The 23937-nt window shown below is 34.3% G+C and overlaps 1 protein-coding gene across 14 annotated transcripts in view; it reads right to left on the reverse strand.

The window, feature by feature from the left end:
* Positions 1-23937, reverse strand: part of Tcf12 (transcription factor 12) — a 354335-nt gene that overhangs the window by 106251 nt on the left and 224147 nt on the right. For all 14 annotated transcript variants that reach the window (XM_078049563.1, XM_078049565.1, XM_078049562.1 and 11 more), the window contains one exon: positions 12907-12971. In XM_078049563.1, the coding sequence (XP_077905689.1) occupies positions 12907-12971 (65 nt within the window). The remainder of the gene's footprint in view (positions 1-12906; positions 12972-23937) is intronic.

The following is a 23937-nucleotide window of genomic DNA, read 5'->3' on the forward strand; positions in this document are numbered from 1 at the left end:
ATCAAACAACAGGTGCTTTAATCCCTTTATTATTAAAATCTCTGTAAAGGGGATGTCTAGCCTCTGACTGAATGCATGGTGAGAGAATAACTTTCTACTAAGGTTGAAAACTCCATCCTCTCAACCCCTTCACTATGAGAACATTCCTCTTAAGTTGATAGCAACATTCTAATCACTGTCTATAACATGTAAACCTTAAAAATTACTGAAAAAGCCAAATTATGCTTTAAAAATATTTCTCATTAATAGTGTCCTAACTTGTTAAAACTAAACACATCTAAATTCTTCAGCTGCTCACTACAGGTTAAGTTGCAAGTTACTTTACAATTTGCCAAGTTCTCTAAATGAGTTTTTGTTCACTTATGTCTGTTTTGAAATATATTTGCTCAGAAAGCTATATAATATTTTCTAGTTCTAAATTTTTTATTTCTAAAAATTCAGTCCAAAAGGCACCTACTATTACGTTTGTCTACATTACTAAACATCCAAACATTTGCTTTTAAAAACAATTATCTCTAATTAATCCTCTTAAGGAATATAGCAGGGCACTGTAGGATTGGTCACATGAGAGTCTCTGATTATATTAATTGCTAGAAACATACCTGTGTAGGAAAAAAATTAATCATTGATGGAAAATTATGCATTATCTTGAGTAGGGCTGGTTCTTTATAGAGAGCCAGATTAGGGGCTGGGGTTGTAGCTCAGTGGTAGAATGCTTGCCTAGCACGCATGAGGCATTGGGTTCGATCCTCAGTGCCACATAAATGTAAAATGAAGATATGGTGTCTATCTAAAACTTAAGAATAAATATTTTTAAAAAAGAACCAGGTATAGACAATATTTGAGCTTTGCAGGCCAAACTGTCTGTACTGCAACTAAGTAACTCTGACACTAACAAGAAAGGAGCTCTAGCCAATATGTAAATGAATGGATATGGCTATTCCCACTTAGAAGGGTATGTGTTTGGGAGACTTGACTGGTAGGCACTTGGCTGATCGCTGGTCTATGGTACTCCTATGCAGGCCATCTGACTGTCATTCTATCACAGCTTTTACAATTCTGTTAATTATAGAGTACTGATATTAATGAGAGAGAGGGGGGGGAGGGAGGGGGAGGGGGGAGGGAGGGGGAGGGGGAGGGAGGGAGAGGGGAAAAGAGAGAGAGTGGGAGGGAGGGAGGGAGGGAAAGAGAGAGAGAGGGAGAGAGAGGGAGGGAGGGAGGGAAAGAGAGAGGGAGAGAGAGGGAGGGAGGGAGGGAAAGAGAGAGGGAGAGAGAGGGGGAGAGAGAGGGAGGGAGGGAGGGGGAGAGAGAGGGAGGGAGGGAAAGAGGGAAAGAGAGAGAGAGAGAGAGAGAGAGAGAGAGAGGGAGAGAGAGGGAGGGAGGGAGGGAAAGAGAGAGAGAGAAAAGAGGGAGAGAGAAAGAGGATGCCACACCAAAACTATCTTTTAAACAACAGCTTTTAATCACACTGCCAATCAGAAATGATACTATTCTTGAAATGACCACAGAATACAAGTCTAGAAAGGTATTGTAAACTTGTCAGTCCACTGCATTTAAACATCCCACTACTTTGGGTGACCATGCAGAGTTTTTGTTTTTTGATACTAGGATTGAACCCTGGGGTGATTTACCACTGGGCTACATCCAGAACTCTTTTTATTTTTTAAAAAAATGTTTTTTAGTTATAGGCGAACACCATATCTTCATTTTATGTGGTACATAGGATCAAACCCAGTGCCTCAGACATGCTAGGCGCACGCTATGCCTCTAAACCACAATCCCAGCTCCCCTTTTTATTTTTTGAGATAGTGTCTCACTAAGTTGCAAAGGGCCTCCCTAAGTTGCTGTGGCTGGCCTCAAACTTTCGATCTTCCTGCCTCAGCCTCCTTAATTGCTGGGATTACAGGCATGTGCCCCCATGACCCAGCTTAGTTTTTATATATCCTGGATACCACCCCTTTGTTAAATATATATTTTGAAAATATTGCCTCTTAGATTATGGCTTGTCTTATTTATTTACCCATGTCTTCTGATAAGCAGAGGCTTTTACTACTACTTCCCCTCTACACACACACTTTTTGTACCAGGGATTAAATCCAGGGTCACTCAAATAATGAGCCACATCCCTAGCCTGCTCCCCCTTTTTTTGAAACTGGGTCTCACTAAGTTACCCAGGGTCTTACTATGTTGCTGAGGCTTATGATCCTCCTGTCTCAGCCTCTGGAGCCACTGGGATTACAGGCATATGATACAGCACCCAGCTACGTTTGTTTCTTCTTCTTTTTCTTTCTTTCTTTTTTTTTTTTTTTTTAGTAGATGGATGCAATACCTTTATTTTATTTTTGTGGTGCTGAGGATCGAACCCAATGCCTCACACGTGCTAGGCAAGGACTCTACCAAATAAGCTACTGCCCCAGCCCACATTTACTTCTTAAAGCTCTGTAGTTTTAGTTTTTACATTTAGGTTTTAGATCCATCTTCAATAATTGTTAGCAATTAGTATGAAAGAAGGCCTCGTGTTCACATTTGTCCATATGAGTACCCATTCGTTTATTATTGCATCATTGTTTCAAAAAAATCTTTTCTGTCCCATTATTCTGCTTTGGCAATGCTACTGAAAAATCACACAGACCCCATAATAATTGGTATACTTCTGGGCTTTATTTTGTTGACATCTTAGTGGATATCTTAGTCTGGATAATTCAGTAGCATATTGCTTAATTACTATAGCTTTCTACTAAATCTTATAGTAATCTTCCCCCTCCCACTTTGGTGTTTTTATTAGAAGGATTGAACTCAGGAGCACTCAACCATTGAGCCACATCCCCAGTCCTCTGTTGTATTTTATTTAGACATAGAGTCTCACTGAGTTGCACAGGGCCTTGCTAAATTGCTGAGGCTGGTTTTGAACTCTTTATCCTCCTGCCTCAGCCTCCTGAGCTGCTGGGATTACAGGCATGTGCCTCTGCTCCCAGTCCTACTTTGCTCTTTGCTTCTTTAGCTGATTTGGGTATCCTAGGTTCTTTGTATATCCAAAGAAATTTTAGAAAAAGCTTAATTCCTACGAAAAGAAAATCCTATTGGGATTATAACTAGGGTTGCATTTACGTCTTCAGATCACTTTGGAAAGAACTGACATTTTAAGAATACTCTTTGAATCCATGAACATGACATACCTATGCATTTGCTGAGACTTTAAATTTCTTCTAAGCCCTGGTTAGTAGTTTCCAGTATCAAGATTTCACATATCTTTTGTGAAAATTTATTTCTAAGTATGTCAAGTTTGTAAATGCCATGTTTTTCATTTTATTTTTTAAAACTAAGATGTGTATATATACAACATTCATATTTTAGATATATTTACTCAAGTCAGTTTTGAAGAATACATATTAAGACACAAAACACACCCATTATTCCAAAATCCTTCTTTAGGTCCTTCACAATTACATCTTCTTCCCAAAGGTAACCATTGACTGGATTTTTATCAACATAGACAGCTTCACCTTTTATAGAAGTTAGTTAAATGGAATTCTACACTATGTATTTTTGAGATCTTGGCACATTAATAAGAGTCACCTATGTTGCTGCCATGTATCATTAGATCATTCTTTTTCTGTTGTTGTTGTTGTTGTTGAATAGCATTCATTTTATGAAAATGAGAGATTATTTATCCACTTTGTTAATAAACACCTGGGTTTCTTTCCAATTTTAAAATAAGATGCATAAAGTTGCTATGAACATTGTTGATAAAAGTTTTTGTGCAAAATGTTATCAGTTCTCTTGTTATCATTTCTCAGAAGCAAAACTGCTAAGTTATGAAGCAGAACTGTCAACAGTTCTCTAAAGTCATTGTGCCATTTTACAGACCCACTAGAAATGTAAAAGAATAATTCAGGTTGATCCATATCTTTGCCAACATTTGATGTTTCTAGTCTTTTAAAATTTAGTTATTCTGGTGGGTGTGTAGTGATATACCATTATAGTTTTAATTTATATGTGCTGATAACTAATAATGAAGAACATTTTTTCACAAGATGATTGGCCATTTGTATATATTTTTTTTTTGGTGTGTGTGTGTGTGTGTGAAATATCTGCTCAAGTGTTTTACCTATTTTTTTAAAAATTGAGTCGCTTATCTTTTTATATTGAGTTGTCAGGGACCATCATATATTCTACATACAAGATCTGTTAGACAGAAGATTGCAAATATTGTATCTTAGTTGGTGAATTTTCATTTTCTCCTTTACTTAAAGATATAGGTTCAGGCTATATTGTCCAGGTTGGTCTTGAACTCCTAGGCACAAGTGGTAGCTTGGTTTCAGTCTCCCAAGAAGTTTATATATTATAGATGTGCAGTACCACACACACTCCCGCTTCATATTCTTCACAGTGTTTCATAAGTACAAATTTTAAATTTTTATTAAGTTAAATTCATCAATGTTCCTTTCATGTTTCATGCTTTCTGTTTTTTAAAAGAAATACTTGTTTAAACCAAGGTGGTGAAGATATTTATCTGGTTCCCTCCCAGTAGCTTTGTTATTCTAGGATTCAAAGTAAGTTTATGATCCATTTCAAATTTATGTTTTATGTGGTATAAGGTAATAAATAATTTTCCCTTTTTTCCCCCTATACATGTTCCAGTACCATATGTTACAGAGATTTTTCTTTTACCATTGAATTGCTGTGGTGCTCTTATCAAACATTATCTGCCATATATATGTGGGTTCCTTTCTGGATTTCTGAGTTTGTTCCTTGGGCTGCTTATTAATCTTTATATAAATATCATACCATCTTTGTTTTGGTTAATACTACTTTGTGGTAAACCATGAAGTCAGGTGAGGAAAATCCTTTGTTTAAAATGAACTTTTAAATAATCTTGTCAATATTTAGATTTAAGTGATGGTTTTAGATTTTCTTTATTTTATCACAGGAGTGCTTAATATTTTCATTGTTGAAGTCTTAAAATTTGGGAGAGGGGTGCTGGGGAATTGAATTCAGGGCTGCTTTACCACTGAGTTATATACTCAGGCCTTTTTATTTTTCATTTTGAGATAGGGTCTTATTAAGTTGCTTAGGGCCTTGGTAGGTTGCTGATGCTGGCCTAGAACTTGTGATGCTCCTGCGTCAGTGTTCCAAATTGCTAGGATCATAGGCATGCGCCACTATGCTTGGCTAAAATCTTTTGTTAAAATTATCCATGATTACTGATGCCCACTGATACTACCATAAACAATATTGTTTTGTTAATCTCATTTTCTAGCTATTCACTCATTGCCAATGTATAGAAACACAATATATATTTTGAGACAGATTTCACTTTATCACCCTGGTTGGCCTTGAACACATAATCCTCCTGCCTCAGCCTCTTAGGTAGCTGGAATTATAAGAACACACACTGCACCCATATAATTTTTTAATCAATTTTGTATTTGTGGTAGACCAAAAAGTACTTGTGAACTCTAGAAATTTTCTTGATGATTCTTTAGGACTTCCTATACACATAAACATTATCAGCTGCAAATTAAGCTTAACTTATTCCCTTTCAATTGTTATGTCATTTTCTTCTCACCTCTTACACTAACCAGGATATAAATTGAAGATGGGGACACTGGAATGATTGCTTTCATTTTGTATTATGGGAAAAGCATTTAGTCTTTCATTAATAAGTATGCTATTAGCCATAGGTTTTATATGCATGTCTTTTATCAAATGGTGGAAGCAGCCTTCTATTTACTCTGTTGTAAGATTTTTATCCTGAGTATTCAACTTTGTCAAATAATTTTTCCGTACCAATGGAAATATTCATACTGATTTTCTCCTTGAACCTGTTAATTAGGATGAACTCCATAGATTGATTTTCAAATATTAAACCAAACTTTCATTTCTGAAACAAACCATATGGGTATATAGTTCACCTCAAAAAATAAGCTGAGCTGCTCTTCCTCCTCTCTTCTATTTTCTAAAACAGTTTATGTAAGATCAGTAGTAGTATTGTTACTTTTTTCTCCATTAAGAATTTAAGAAATAATTCACCAGTGAAACTATGTGACCTGCAAGCTTTCTTTTTAGGAAGGTTTTTGAGAGAAATTCATTTTCATTAATACTGATTCATCTATTCAGATTTTATCTTGTCTCTTTCAGTAAATATTTTTTCAAGGAATTTGTCTATTTCATGAAATTTGTTAAATTTACTGAATTGTTACTAATATTTCCTTATTCTCTTCTTACTGTATACATCAAGTCTATTCTTTTACCCCAGATATTGTTTGCATTCTCTTTTCCCTCTCTGTTAAGTGGTCTAAGATTTATTAATTTCATTTTTTCAAATAAATAATTTTAGGCTCAGTTTGGGCCTTTGTTTTTTTCTATTAATAATAGAAAATAATAATAAAAGATTTCTGCTCTTATTTCAGTACTTCCTTCTACTACGTTGTGCTTTTCCAGTTTCTTAAGGAAGAATCTGAGGTCATTCAGTTTTCTAAATAAGCATTTAAAGTTATACTTTTTCCTCTAGGCACTACTTCAGCTGTACTAAAAAAAAATTGTTAGGTCATATTTTCATTATCATTCAGTTTGAAATGCTTTCTAAATTCCCTTGTGATTTCTCTTTTTCGGGTGTGTGTGTGGGGGAAGAGAGCACCAGGGATTGAACCTAGAGGAGCTTAACCACTGAGCCACATCCCCAGCTCTTTAAATTTTTGATACAGGGTTAAGTTGCTAAGGCTAGCTTGGAACTTGCAATCCTCCTGCCTCAGCCTCCAGAGCCACTGGGATTACAGGCATATGCCACTGTGTTTGGCCCTTTGTGTATGTGTGTGTGTGTGTTTTAAATGATGGGTTATTTAGATACGTGTTGCTTAATTTTCAAATATTTGGTATTTTTCTAGATACCTTATTGACAATAATTTTATGGACCACCATATGGGTCAAAACTGTTGAATGTAACATGTGCCCTTGAAAGAAAAATATTATTCAGTTGTTGAATGTGGAGTTCTATAAGTGCCAACTGGTCAAGGTTGTTGATCGTTTACTTAATTCTAGGTCTTTACAAAGGTTTTTGCCTAGTATTCTGTCAATTGCTGTGAAAGAGGTATTCAAATCTTCAAATATGATTATGAATATTTATTTCTTTCTTTAATTCTATCAAATGTTCCTTTATTTATTTTGAAGTTTTTTTTGTTATGTATTTACATATTTATCATTTTTGTTTTCCTGATGTATTACTGACTCATTATAAGATAATGGAAGAAAAGAGAAAGAAGCAAATGATACGTAAGAGTGAATTTTCAAATAACAAAGTTAGCTACATTTTAAATTTATCATTTTCTCAACGTTATACTGTATTAACTCCGATAAAACTTTCAACTTTCTGAAGAAAAACCAGACCCTGCCATCTTCTAGGTTAAGAAAATTTTCAAACTACTTGAAAAAATACTTGAAAACGTTTGTAATGACAAAAGGATTTTTCACTTAACTATATAGCAGTTTTAAAAGTAAATACCTATTTTTAATAAAGATGATGGGTTCTATGTTCTGTGTTGAATCCATTAAAAAAAATTCAATTGCAGAATAATCTATCAATGTTTCCGGTAACACTGCTACACCAGTTTCCTTTTAATGGCCCATCAGTTATAAGACTGACGTGAAGGTAATATGAGGAGACTCATTTAGCAACATATTATTACATCATCTTAACATGAAGTAAGGCCCATCAGGCATTATTAAATTAGCCTGAATTTTGCAGTATGTCAGCTGCATTTATGTACATTAATAGCAGAGTTAATGATTCTTGGGGGATTTTGTTGAAGAAAAATGGCTTCAAGGTGGTATATGGATATAATTTTATAGTCACTAATTTATATTTCCTTGAATTTTTGTCACTTGTGAACAGAAAAGACAAAATGGCAGCCAATTAAGTGTGTTTTTTTTTCCTTCTCTGATCCATAATAATGAATACTGTTTGGAATACAGGTTTTCTTTGAATGGAAGTAATATACCTTTTTTTTTTTTGAGTCTTCAATTTCCTGAACTTACTTACTCAGGCCCCAAGTCAGCTGGTGTCATCTATCAAAATTTCTGCCAGCAATTGCAGCAGTCAGAGCTAAGTAACAATAATAAATAGTTAAGCCATTGTTTCTTTCACAGTGATGAATTCTTTTTCTTATTTTAAGAGCCCTCCTGTCCTCAATGGTGCTGTCTGTCCTTGCTGCAGTACAGTCTTCTCTCTGCTCTGCTGAATTTTGGGGCTTCTTCTCTGGGTCATGCTTGCTTCTTTCAATTTTTCAAAAAATGAATCATTCTTGACTATCTTTAAATCTTGTATAAAGCAATATGTATTGTTATTGCCCATCATATACTCCAATAACCTTATTCTAATCTCCATAGGCCTGCTGGTCTCTAAAATGTTTATAAATAGTTCTCAAAAAAAAAAGTAATTTTATGGTTTCTTTTGTTTTTATATCCCATATATCCTTAGATTTGGTATATACAGAAAAGCTGGGCTTCTCAATTCATAAAACCCAGGCCATGTGAATTAGAATTTCTGGGAATATTTGATAAATGTGTGAATTCCCAAACTCTCCTCAAGCAAAGAAATTAAAATGGAAGGAGTTATGAGTATAGACTTGGAATTTTGTGTTTTGCTGCAGTTTAGTCATATCATAGCTAAAAGCCTCATACATGGGTTTAGGTTTACTATTTACTGATATTAGAATGGTGTGTACCTAGGCTTAAAATAATTTTTCTTTTAAATATGAGAATTAAATCTGGTGTAGGTACATATCAACCTTGGCAAAAACTATTAAGATTCACCTTAGCAAAACAGGAAAATTATGTAAATAGTGGTTACCATTAATTTTAATTAACAGTAATACCTTTGTTAAGAGGGGAGAAATGTGAGAACTCATTAATAAAAGCATTAACTATGATTAACTAGCTATGGTATCAAAATGCTTACAATAGTTTTTTTCCTTAAGTTTAACAGTGACACTGACATCAGACCAGTGGCTCTCAAACTTACAGATATTTTGGAAACAATATTAGGCACTTATTGGACATTTTAGTATGCAAGATGTCTGAAGAGAAATATGAATTTCTCTTCATAAGCACACTAATTTAACCTTCCTAGACCCACAATGTATATAGAAGCAGAAATTGCTAATCATATTTTTCATATGACAGAATCAAATAGAGACAGGATTTAAATCTAGGTCTACTGATTCTAAATCTTACATTCCTTTTTTTCTTATTACATTCAACTTATATTTACTTATGTTCTACTATATCATTAGGAAATGAGACTAGCAATCTCATATTATTACCTGATAAGTAATAAATAAAAACTATAAGGACAAGATTCAATATTAACTGACCAAACTGCTACCTTAGATCTGAGGTTTTGGTGAAAAAAATTTTAAGGCCTTGAAGCAGGCTAGGAGACAAGTCTACTTGATGATATTTCATCATGGCAGTTTGCAGAGCACTTCAAAACTATAGAACTCTTTATAGTTATTTTTTACCATTTATTGTTAAAATGATGTGAATTAGCTTTTAAAATTTTGGTTTGCTCTCAACCTATTCATAGAAGAGCAGTGATGATTAAGTGACGTGCAAAATTCTGATGAGAGTGATGTAGTTAAGATTAAAAATAAGAATCAAGGTGCAAACCAACTCATTAAAAAATTTAAATTTAGACTATAAAATCAAAAAATAATTTGTAGCCTAAAACAGTGAGTTCTCGCACCAATTATAAACAGAAATATGACAAACACCAATCCACATTTTAATCTGGCTCAGAAGAGAGGACATCATGCTTCTTATCAATAGACACTGGTAAAATTACATAGAAAAAAACAGTAAATCTAACTCGGTACTGTCATTCTTCAAAAACCAAGTTCAACTGCTGCTTTTCTACTGACCTACTGTGATTTGAATAAGTACTTACATTTTTTGGTCTTCTATAACTTTTGCTTTGCTTTTTTTTTTTTTTTTTGCGGTGCTGGAGATTAAACCAAGGTCCTTGTGCATGCCTGCCTAGCATTCTAGCTTTGTGTTACCCCAGCCCTTTCTATAAGTTTAAAAAAATTTTGTTTTGTTTTGTAGCTGTAGATGGACAGAATGCCTTTATTTGTTTATTTTTATGTGGTATTAAGGATCAAACCTCCAGTACCTTTTGTGTAACCTGTAATTTCATGAGTGGTTTGCTGGTAAATGATTAACAACTGGTTAAAAACAAAAATGAAACAACAACAACAACAACAACAACAACAAAACCAAACTAACCCCAATCCCCAATTTGTAGCTTGTTTTTTTTTTTAATTTCCACAGTGTTAAATACTTTCATGATATTCTATTTAAGATATCAATGTGATATGAGGCTGCGGTTGTGGTAGAGCACTTGCCTAGCATGTGTGAGGCACTGGGTTCAATTCTCAGCACCACATATAAGTAAATGAATAAAATAAAGGCCCATCAACATCTAAAGAATATTTTAAAAAGAGATATCAATGTGATATCAATCACCTTGCAATATGCCTATAAATATGATGAAAGTTTGTTTGGGTTTTGTGAGTTGGTAAGAGCTGATAAGGTATAACACTGGTTATAACAGAAATCTATATATTTTAAATAACTCTAATGAAATAAAGTATTAACAAATACATGGAAAAGAAGGTAACAATTATTAGCACCATGGAAAAAAAAGGTGTTTTTTTTTTTTTGTTTTTGGTACTGGGCATTGATTGGGCACTTAACCTCCGAGTTACACTCCCTATTAGCCTGTTTTTTTTTTTTTTGTTGCTGTTGTTGTTGTTTTAGAGACAGGGTCTTGTTAAATTGCTGAGGTTAGCTTTGAACTTGCAATCCTCCTGCCTCAGCTACTGTAATCCCAAGAGGATGGAATTATAGGTGTATAGCATCATACCTGGAAAAGGTCAATCAGATGAGAACAGAGTATGACTACTTGGTCAGAAGCTAAGAAATGTGAATGCTGGTCCTGCTAGAACCCTCAACTCTATGATATTCCAGTCCCCCTTATTGGGGATATGTTCCAGGATCCCCCAGTGGATGTCTAAAACCCTGGATAATACTGAATACTGTATGGACTCTATTTTTCCTATACATATACATTTATTATAAAGTTTAATTTATAAACTAGACACAGTAAGAGTTGAATAACCAATAATAAAACAGAACAATTGCAAAAATATTCCATAATAAACTTGTATGAATATTCTCTTCTTTCTCTCAAAATATTTTAATGTATTATAGATCTTAGCAATGTCAGCATATGACTTTTTCCATTTTCCTAATTAAGTTCAGAACTTTTATCATTTTACTTAAAGGAAACACTTTATGTTTTCTCTTTGGCATATCTGAAGTGGCAGCCTCATCACTCTTTTACTTTGGGCTCATTATCAAGCAAAATAAAGGTTAATTGAAAGAAGACCTGAGATACCACAATAAAGAATCTGAAAGCCAAAATGGCTACTAAGTACTAATAGGCAAGTAGTGTATACAGTGTGGATTCACTGAACAAAGGGATGATTTGGATGGTAGGTTGGACAAAATAATATTCTTATCACACTACTCAGAATAGTATGTAGTTAAAAAGTTGTGAATTGCTTATTTCTGGAATTTTCAGATTGAAGCTGATTGTAGGCAACTGAAATCACAGATAACACACCTTTCCATTGAGTTTTCCAGGAATGGGAAAGACAAGATGATCTTCAGTTTTTATAATACAATATTTTATAATAGGAAGGCATATCATAAAAAAGGATCTTACATAAAACTCCCTTAAAGATAATGATACAATTATGAGATATGTATCAAATGGAGTATTATTCATATAACAGTTAAGAATAGCTCATATGCTCATGTCTAAAATCCCAGTAGGTCTCACGAGAAGAATGTAGATGGATACAAACAAACAATATATTCTTTTTTTTTTCATTGTAAGGAAAGTGGTTTTATTACCTGGGTTAATATGAAAAAAAATTTGAAACTAAACTAAGAATTCTTATGAAAATGTTCTAAGTATAAATATATTCCTGTAATGGAAAGAGATAAATTTTTATCCTTAGAAGGTCTTTAAATAGGGAAGTTCTCAGCAAACAATATATGTTGCCTCTCCTTTTTATTGTTTTTGGCTTGATTCTGAGGGAATCTGCAGGTGAATTTAAAGTGCAGGATTCTCAGTGAAAAGATAGGGGGAAAAAACAGAGAAAATGGCCATTAGCAGAAATGCAGCATGTGATGAATGTAGAGAAGCTAAAACAAAGTTTCTAAGTCAAAGACGGAAGCCTAAAAAATTGGTGACATACAGCACAGAAATGAAAATACTTCTAATGTTAACTGTGTGTTTGACATTATAGATATTCAAGCTATTGAGATTAATCATATATGCTTCATATAACATACTGGCAATTTTGTTTTTCTATGGGGAATTATTAAAAACCACCTTCAGAAATAATAGACATTTTATTTTACTTACTAGTAGTGGGGATTGAACCTCAGAGTGCTTTACCACTGAGTATATCCCTTGACCCCTACTCTTTTAAAATTTTTATTATTGAGACAGGGTCTATCTAAGTCACTAAGGCTGGCCTCAAACTAATGATCCTCCTCCTGCCTCAGGCTCCTGCGTCACTGGGATTACAGGTACCCACCACCGTGCCTAGCTTTGATAAGCATTTTAGAAATGGGTAGAACTTTGGCTATTTTGTTTGTAAAAAATATATATATATTTAACTGCTAAAACACCACCACATGTAGTAAAAATTTAAATGAAGAAATAATGGTGAAATAATATAGATAAATTCCTAACTTCTCTGTTATTAAGAAAGCCTTTGCTTAGGTGTGTAAAACTTATCTCATTTTTTTTTTTTTTTAATTCACTAAACTTACTTGACAGCCTGGTAATCCGGTGTCTCTGCTGTACAGGGAAAATGAGCCTCTCTCTGATGTTTTCCCTATAAAATGAAGAAAATAACTTTATATAAATAATCTTCACTTATTGACAATTAATTCGACTTCTAGACTATCTATGGTAGGTATATTTAAGGGTCTGAAAGTAGAAAGACCAAATTAGAAACATGAGAATAAAATACAATAAGTAAAAATCATTTTGTTTCAGTTAGATTATTACTTGACATAAAATAGAATGCAAATACTTTATTTTCAATGTACAATACTGAAAATACACTCAAAAGAATGAACAAGAATAGACATCTAAATAGGCACCACTGAGAATGATATTTTCCCATATTTGCTTCAAATGGAAACATTCTCCTCTCTAAGAAATTAAAATGGTACATATATAACTTAATCTACACCCCAAGGTAGTCATTGTCATAAAGTTAGTATGGTCTTCATGTATACTTTGTACTTTGAAATACATATTCACACACTTAAATGATATGCATTACTGTTTGAGTTTAATATGCTTAAACAGAGGGATTACATGATATCAACCCTTTTAAAACTTACATGTGATTATGATTTTGAGATATATGTTGATCAAAGCAAATAATTCATTCATTTTTACTGCTATAAAATGTCTCATTATACAAATAAATATCATTCCCCTACTAAGAGACAGTTTACTTTTTTTGTTATCATGAACAATGTTGAAACAAATATCCTTGCACATGTCTTATATATGAGAGCTTTTCCAGGACAGACACAGAGAACTAGAAACTGCAGATTAAAGGATGCATATTTTCAGCTTTACAGATATTTCATTACTATTCTCTGAAGTCACTGTGTCAATTTATATTTGTTGCAGAAATGTAAAAGAGTTCATGTTGGGACAATATTCACAGTTCAAACATCAGATGGCCAAGTGTTAAGAAAATGTTCAACATTTCTAGCAACTACAGAAATGCAAATTAAAACTACACTGAGATTTCATCTTATTCCAGTCAGAATGGCAATAATCAAGAATAAAAGATGTTAGGAAAGGTATACTTATATATTGCTGGTGGGACTGCAAATTGGTGCAACCACTCTGTAAAGCAGTATGGAGATTCCTCAAAGAAACTGGAGTGGAAGTACCATTGGACCCAGTTATCCCATTCCTCAGTTTATACCCAAAGGACTCAAGATCAGCATACCACAGAGACACAGCCACATCAACTTTTTTTTCCCCTAAATATATATATAGTTGTTGATGGACCTTTATTTTATTTTATTTATTTATATGTGATGCTGGGAATCAAACCCAGTGCCTCACACATGCCAGGCAAGTGCGGACTGAGTCACAACCCCAGCACTACATCAATAAAACAAACACTAAATGTTCTCTCTGATACGTGGATGCTAACACCCAACAAAGGATAGAGGGTAGGAATAGAAGTTCAGTAGATTAGACAAAGGAGAATGAAGGGAAGGAATAGGAAAAACAGTGGAATGAATCTGACATAACTTTCCTATGTATGTATATGAATACACTACAGTGAGTCTCCACTATGTACAACCAGACTGAGATCCTAATTAGACTAAGATACACTCCATGTTTGTATAAATATCTAAATATACTCTATTGTCATGTATAACTAAAAAGGACAAATACCCCTCCCCCCCCCAAAAAAAGAAGGAATAGAAACAGTGCTGACAATTGACTGCAGTGTCCCCACTCATTTGTTTATAACACATTAGAGTTGACGTACATTCAGGAAAGTACATTTACAAACATGATTTAGTTTTAAATAGTTCCTCACAAATAGACATATCGCTTTAAAAAAGATTTCTGCAAAGAGGTCAAAACTAGATGATGATACCAAAAATGGAGGCAAAAATAAGTAATGTCAAGTTGACTTTTTTCTCCATTCCAAGGTAAAAAACAATTGTCATGTAATTAATTCTGCCAAGAAGTTGCCTAAAATATTTAAAGTTATTGAACTTCACCAAAATTTTCTACTACACATTGAGTTATTAGCTTCTGATTGTATAAAAATATTGTTTGTTAATTTAAAAACACTACACAAGGACAGGATACTTAAAACTGTTTTTTGAAACGTTGCATAATAAACACTCTTTGAGGTCTCATATACTGCTGGTGGGACTGCAAACTGGTGCAGCCAATATAAAAAGCAGTACGGAGATTCCTTGGAAAACTGGGAATCGAACCACCATTTAAACCAGCTATCCCACTCCTTGGTTTATACCCAAAGGACTTAAAACAGCATACTACAGTGATGTAGCCAGATCAATATTTATAACAGCACAATTCACAATACCTAAATTGTGGAACCAACCTAGGTACCCTTCAGTAGATGAATGGATAAAGAAACTGTGGTATATATACACAATGGAATATTACTCAGCATCAAAAGAGAATAAAATCATAGCATTTGCAGGTAAATGGATAGTGTTGGAGAATATCATGCTAAATGAAGTAAGCTAATCCCAAAAAACCAAATACCAAATGTTTTCTCTGATATAAGGATGCTGAATCATAATGGGGATGCAGGGGTCAGTGTGGGAGGAACAGATGAACTTTAAATAAGATAAAGGGGAGGGAGGAAAAGAAAGGGGGCTTGGGGGTAGGAAAGCCAGTGGAATGGGTCAAACATCATTATCCTAAGTACATGTATGAAAACACGAATGGTGTGACTCTACTTTGTGTACAACCAGAGACATGAAAAACTGTGCTCTATTCGTGTAACATGAATTGAATTGCATTCTGCTGTCATATATAACAAATTAGAATAAATAAAATAAAAAAATCTTTGAGGTATATGGACCAATATTAGGTTATTTTCATTTAAGTATATATGGTATGCTGGCTAACTATTAAAGAAGTCCTACATTAAATATGACATCTATTAATCCCTTAGATATGCAGAATAATCCTGCAGTTATAAATCTAATCATTACAAAAATACTTTAACAAAGATATCATTTCTGAGCCTGTTAAGAATATTACAGAATGTGTTTTGAGAAAGGCCTCTTGAATATTAGGATGATGCAAATATTTCAGGTAATGCCAACATATAAATATGTAGATTTACAAAAATTATAGTAAATATAGGGTATTTACTTCACAGTTTCCTCATAAAGTTATTATGTCATACAAAGAGAACTTTAATTTGTAGTATATATATAGGAAACAAACAAAAAATAATCCTTTAGGATATATGTTTTACGAACAAGACTGCTTGTAAGAGTCAAGGTGATGTTTTGTGGTTTTGAAAACTAGTTTTCTCTAAAATAACCTGTCCTCACAAGCCACTAAAATAAGATAGAAATTTAGATATACAGAGAGAACACCAAGGAAGTTCACGATCCTCCCTTGTCCCTCCTGTCCTCCCCTTTCCTACGTGGTTCTACTTTCTCTACTCTGCGAGAAAATTTTTTAGCTCATCTATTTGTATTGACTAGTTCTTTCTATGTATACATATAGGTGAAATTCCCTGCGATATATTTATATATGCACTTAATATGGTTCTTTAACAATTAATTCCACATGGTCTCCCCTTTCCCATCCCTTCTGTCTGCCTCTGTACCTCTTTCTACACTAGTGATCTTCCCTATACTTTTATGCTACCCTATCCTTCTCTCCCTTTATTTTATTCTAGTTTCTATGTATGAGAGAAAACATTCAATCTTTGAGTTTCTGAGTCTGGCTTATTTCTGAGCATGATATTCGCCATTTCTATCCATTTACCAGCAAAGGCCATAACTGCATTCTTTATGGCTGAGTAGAATTCCATTATGTATATGTACCATAATTTCTTAATCCATACATCAGTTGAAGGGCATCTAGGTTGGTACCACAGCTTAGCTATTGTGAATGGAACTGCTATAAACATTGATGTGGCTGTGTCTCTGTAGTCTGCTGAATTTAATTCTTTTGGGTATAAACCGAGGAATGGGATAAATGGGCCAAATGGTGGTTCCGTTCCAGGTTTTCTGAGGAATCTCCCTACTGCTTTCCATAGAAGGTGCACCAATTTGCAGTACCACCAGCAATGTATATCTTTCTCCACATCCTTGTCAACATTTATCATTACTTGTATTTTATTAATATATATATTTTAGTTGTATATGTACCATAATTTCTTAATCCATTCATCTATTGACTTGCATATGGTTGACTCCATAATTGAGCTATTGTAAATTGTGCTGCTATACACATTGAGGAGGTTGTATTGCCACAATATGCTGATATTAGTTATTTTAGTAAAATATCAAGGAGGGGGATAGCTGGGTTATATGGTGGTTCCATCCCTAGTTTTTGAGGAATCTCCACATTGCTTTCAGAGTAGTTGTACTAGCCTGCAGTACCACCAACAACATACAAGTGTTCCTTTTCCTCCACATCCTCAATAGCATTTATTACTGTTTGTTCTCTTAATTATTGCCATTCTGACTACAATGAGAGAAAATCTTAGTGTAGTTTTGATTTGTAATTTCCCGATTGCTAGATGTTGAATATTTTCTCATATATTTATTGGCCTTTTGTGTTTCTTCAGAAAAGTTTCTGTTTAGTTCTTTTGCCTACTTATTGATTGGCTTATTTGTTTTTTTTTTTTTTGGTGTTAAGTTTTTTGAGTTGTTTATATATTCTGAATGTTAACTCTTATCAGAGGAGTATCTGGAAGAGAATTTCTCCCATCTTGTGGGCTATATATGTATATAACATGTTTTTTTTTTTTTTTTTTCCTTTTTTGGTGCTGCTGGGGATTGAACCCAGGGCCTTGTGCATGCAAAGCAAGCATTCTACCAACTGAGCTATATCCCCAGACCCTATAACATGTTTATTTTAAGAATTCATTCCCCGGTGCCACATTTTCCCATCCCTCCACTCTTATTTCCTTCTACACTACTACCGTTTCCTACACCTTTTTGATATACTATCCTTCCCTCCTACTTTCCTTTACTTTACATGTGCTTCCACATATACATGCTCTTAATTCTTTCCTTTGCTGTGCAGAGGCTTTTAATTTGATGGCATCCCCATTTACTGATTCTTGGTTTTATTTCTTGAGCTTTGGGGTTTTGTTCAGTAAGTTTGTGTGGACAGTGATGACCCTACATTTTCTTGTAGCGGTTGCAAGGTTTCTGCAAGGTCTAATTCCGAAATCTTTGATCCATTTCAATCTGACTTCTGTGCAGGGTGCAACAGAGGGGTCTAGTCTCATTTTTCTACATACAACCATCCAATTTTCTCAGCATCATTTGTTTAATAGACTGTTTTTTTGCTCCAAAATTTATTTTTGGCACCTTTTTCAAGTATTAGATGGCTGTAAATATGTGGGTTTATCTCTGTTTCTTCTACTTTATTTCATTGGTCTTCATGTCTATTTTGATATGTTTGTTACTACAGTTTGTAGTATAATTTCAGATCAGGTATTATGATACTTCCTGTATTACTTTTCTTGCTCAGTATTGCTTTAGCTATTCTGGGTCTTTTATTGTTCTGAATGAATTAAGTATTTTTTTTTCTAATTCTGTGAAGAATATCATTGGTATTTTGATAGGGATTGCACTGAATCTGTATACTGCTTTTGGCAGTATGGCTCTTTTGACAACATTAATTCGGATGTATTATATTTTCACTCAAATCTACCAGTAAGGACATTTCTTTTAAAAAACGTAGAGGTGCTTTTTTTTTTTAAACACACAAAATAAAATATACAAAGTGTTATAAAGTAGGCTAATATGTAATCATCCAAATGTTAAAAAAAATTTTTTTTTTGCTCAAATCCACTGTTTATTTTTATTTCTTCTTTTTAGATATACATGATAGTAGACTGTATTTTGACATATATACATGGAGTATAACTTACTCTAATTAGAATCCCATTCTTGTGGTTGTACATGATGTGGAGTTTCACTGGTTGTGTGTTCATATTCAAACAGGAAAGTTATGTCCGATTCATTCTACTGTCTTTCCTATTCCTATCACCCTTCCCTTCCCTTCATTCCTCTTTGTCTAAACCACTAAACTTCTATCTGCCCCCCTTATTTTGTATTAGCATCCATGTTTTAAGTTAGCTTTTTCACTGCTGTGACTAAATGACCAGTCCAGCACAAGCTTAGAGGAAGAAGAGTTTATTCGAGGGCTCACGGTTTTAGAGGTCTCAATCCATTGACAGCTAGCTCTATTCCTCAGGGCTCCAGGTGAGACAGGAACAACATGGCTGAAGGGTTTGGCAGAGGGAAACAGCTCAAACTGATCAGAAGGCAGAGAAAGAGAATCCATTCTCAGGATACAAAATGTATACCCCATAGCCACACTCCCAATTAATCACTTCCTCCAGCCACACCCCACCTGCCTCTAGTTACCACTCAATTAATACCATCAGGGATCAATTTACTGATTATGTTAAGACTCTCACAACATAATCATTTCTCCTCTGAATCTTCTTGCATTGTCTCACATGTGAGCTTTTGGGAGACACCTCACATCCAAATCATAATAATCCATATATTGGAGAGAACACTCAATCTTTAGTTATTGTGGATTGGCTTATTTCACTTAGCATAACAGTCTACAGTTCCACCCATCTACTGGCAAATATCATAATTTCATTCATTTTTATGGCTGAGTAAGATTCCAATGTGTACATATACCACATTTTCTTTATCCATTAATCTGTTGAAGGTTGGTACCACAGCTTGGCTATTGTGAATTGAACTGCTATAAACATCGATGTGGCTGTGTCTCTGTAGTCTGCTGAATTTAATTCCTTTGGGTATAAACTGAGAAGTGGGAAAACTGGGTTAAATGATGGTTCCATTCCAGATTTTCTGAGGAATCTCCATACTGCATTTCATAGAGGTTGCACCAATTTGCAGTCCCACCAGCAACGTATACCTTTCTCCACATTCTTGCCAACATTTATCATTACTTGTATTCATTTTTTAATATATATATTTTTAGTTGTAGATGGACACAATGGCTATATTTTGTTTATTTATTTTTATGTGGTGCTGAGGATGAAACCCAGTGCTTCACACATGCAAGGCAAGCACTCTACCACTGAGCTGCAACCCCAACCCCATTACTTGTATTCTTGATAATAGCGATTCTGACAGGAATGCAATAAAATCTCAGTGCAGTTTTAATTTGTATTTTTGTAATTGCTTTAAACATTTTTTCACGTTTATTTACCATTTTTTTTCTATAAGTACCTATTCAGCTCCTTTGTCCATTTATTGATTGGGTTATTTGTTTTTTGTTGGTGTTAGGTTTTACGAGTTCTTTTTAAGTTCTTTTTTTTTTTTTTTAAAGAGAGAGAACTTTTTAAAAATATTTATTTTTCAGTTTTCGGCGGACACAACATCTTTGTTTGTATGTGGTGCTGAGGATCGAACCTGGGCCGCACGTATGCCAGGCGAGTGCACTACCGCTTGAGCCACATCCCCAGTCCTCTTTTTAAGTTCTTGATGGACCTTTATTTTATTTATATTTATGCAATGTTCAGAATTGAACCCAATGCCTCATACATACTATGTAAGTGCTCTACAACCCCAGCTTGTTTTATGAGATACATGGATATATATATATATATATATATATATATATATCCTGGAGATTAACACTATATCTGAGCTATAGGTGACAAAAATTTTCTCCCCTTCTGTAGGCTCTCTCATTATGCTCTTGATTGTCTCCTTTGCTGTGAAGCTTTTTCATTTGATACTATTCCATTTTAGTGTAAGATAACTGTATTTATGTGGGTTTGTCTCTGTGTCTTCTGTTCCTTTGGTCCTCTTGTCTGTTTTGGTGGCAATACTATGCTGTTTTTGTTACTACTCTGTAATATAATTTGAGGTTTGGTATTGTGATGCTTTGCTTTTCTTGCTAAGGATTGCTTTGGCTATTCTGGGCCTCTTATTTTTCCAAATGAATTTCATGGCTGCTTTTTTTTATTTCTATGAAGAATGTCACAGGAATTGCATTACACAGCACTTTTGGAAGTTTGGTCATTTTGACAACATTAATTATGCCTAAACAAGAACATGGGAAGTCTCTCTATTTTCTAAACCTTTCTTCAATTTCTTTCTTTAGTGTTCTGTAGTATTCATTATAGAGGTCTTTCACCTCTTTTTTTTAGATTGATTCCCAAATATTTTATTTTTTTTAAGTCTATTGTGAATGGGGTAGTTTTCCTAATTTCTCTTTCAGGTAAATCATCACTGGTGTACAGGAACAATGGATTTATGGGCATTAATTTCATATCCTGCTACTTTGCAGAATTTGTTTATTATGAGTTACAGAAGTCTTCTGGTGGAGTTTTTGGGTCTTCTAAATATAGAATCATGTCATTGGTAAGCTCTTCTTTTCCTATTTGTATCCCTTTAATTTCTTTCTTTTGCCTACTTGCTCAGGCTAAAATTTCAATAACTATGTTGAGTAGAAGTGGTGAAAGAGGGCATCCCTATCTTGTTCCAGTTTTTAAAGGGAATGCTCTTAGTTTTTCTCCATTTAGAATGATGTTGGCCTTGGGTTTAAGGCATATAGCTTTTTAAATGTTGAGGTATGTTCCTACTACCCCTAGTTTTCTAGTGTTTTGAACATGAAGGGGTTCTGTATTTTTTCTACATCTATTGAGATAATCATGTGATTCTTGTCTTCAAGTCTATTGATGTGGTGAATTACTTTTATTGATTTCTGTATATTGAACCAACCCTGCATCCTGGGAATGAGCCCCACTTAATCATGATGCACTATCTCTTTAATATGTTTTTGTATGTGATTGCTGGTATTTTATTAAGAATTTCTGCATCTATATTTATCAGGGATATTGGTCTGATGTTTTCTTTCCTTGATGTGTCTTTGTTTGGTTTTGGTATCAGAATGATACTAGCTTCATAGAATGAGTTTGGAAGGGTTCCCTCCTTTTCTATTTCATGGAATAATTTGAGGAGGATTGGCATTAGTTCTTCTTTGAAGGTCTAGTAGAACTCATCGAAAAATTCGTCTGTTCCTGGGCTAAAAACCCACATTTGCTGAATGGTAACTTAACATATTTAATAATATGATACAGTAGCAGGCCTATTAATAATAATTTCAAAGCATAATTGATAAAGCCCTGAACCCCAAGTTTAAGAATCCCAACTGTAGTGAGCCAGGCATGGTGGCACACTCCTGTAATCCCAGCAGCCTGAGAGGCTGAGGCTGGGGGATCATGAGTTCAAAGCCAGCCCCAGCAAAAAGAAAGGTGCTAAGCAACTCAGTAAGACCCTGTCTCTAAATAAAATACAAAACAAGGCTGGGAATATGGCTTAATGGTTGAGTGCCCCTGAATTCAATCCCAGGTACCCCTCCCCCCAAAAAGAAAGAAAGAAAGAAAGAAACAAACAAGAAGAATCCCAACTGTAGTAAAATAGCAATATATAATTGCATGATACATGTATATATTTATATGTTTGCCAAGCCAGCAGATACATGCATATAAATGTGTCCTTTTTTGGAGGGGGAGTACCAGGGAGATTGATCTCAGGGGCACTCAATCAATGAGCCACATCCTCAGCCCTATTTTGTATTTTAGAGACAGGGATTCACAGAGTTGCTTAGCACCTCACTTTTGCTGAGGCTGGCTTTGAACTAGCTATCCTCCTACTTCAGCCTCCAGAGCCACTGGGATTACACACATATGCCACCATGCCCAGCTAAATATGTATCTTATCCAAAAAATAGTTTAAGGAAATTAGATTTATGTGATTTACATTAGCAAGATTCATTATTTTCTAACTTCAAAGTAACTGTTCAAGAAATGATAAATGATTTGACTAACTTGTATTGTATTTAAAACAAGTAATTTGCTGTTTCATACATTATTAAGTTCAAAAATTTTCTCCAGTGTTTCTGTAATATGCACAAATTGAGACAATAATATAAGCAATAATAATATAACAAATATCCTCAAACCTCAAAAAAAACTTAAGACATCTTTTTCTCTACCAATAATGTAATTCAAGATGCAACTTTCTACTGTTTACCTAAGTTTCAAAAAAAAAAAAAAACTAATGTTAACTCATTATGTCAAGTATTCAATTCTACAACTATTTCAACAAAATTGACACAGGTGTATTAAAATGGGAGGGAAAGTGCAATTGATGGGTTATATGTTTAACATGTGGTTTATATGTACATATGGAAAAATATATAAGTATTCTAGTCATTCATCTATTTTTTCAAACAAATTGAAATATAAAACCACAATATTTACTTCAAAAGTAATCATGAGTGGTACATTTGTTGCTAATTTTTTTTTTTTTTAAACAGTGCTAGGAATTGGGGCCTTGTACATGCGAGGTAAGCACTCTACCAACTGAGCTATATCTCCAGCCCTCAATCTAAATTTTAATACATGTCTCACATCTGGGATGATGGAATTTTACAGATTAATATCAACTTATAACGAACTCTTCATAGGATAATTCTGTCTACATTCTTTTGGCATAGGACACAATTAGCAGTCAAATTGAAGCTAGGGAGTAGACAAGTACAACTCATATTTCCTCCCTTTGCTAATCTAATCACAGCTATTGACAATGGACTGGATAGAATAATTTGAGTTTCATTTATGGGATAGTCACTCTACTAGATGGTGGGGTTATGAGACAAATAAGATACAAAAGCCTTTGCCCTCAATGTACATTAGCTAATAGAAAACGTTATGGCCTACTGAAAGACCAAGTTTTACAAGTACTAATATATTAGACATCCAGGTCTTCTTAGTAAAATAGTACATATAATTTTCAAAAACCCCATAAAAGGCCAGGAGCAGTGGTGCAGACCTGTAATCCCAGTGGCTGGGAGGATGAGGCAGGAGGATTATGAGTTCGAAGTGAGCCCCAACAACTTAGTGAGGCTCTAAGGAACTTAGCAAGGCTTTGTCTAAATAAAATATAAACATGGGCTGGGATGTGGCTCAGTAGTTAAGTGCCCTTGGGTTCAATCCCTGGTACCAAACAAAT

The sequence above is a fragment of the Ictidomys tridecemlineatus genome, chromosome 5, assembly GCF_052094955.1.
Source record: "Ictidomys tridecemlineatus isolate mIctTri1 chromosome 5, mIctTri1.hap1, whole genome shotgun sequence".
Lineage (NCBI taxonomy): Eukaryota > Metazoa > Chordata > Mammalia > Rodentia > Sciuridae > Ictidomys > Ictidomys tridecemlineatus.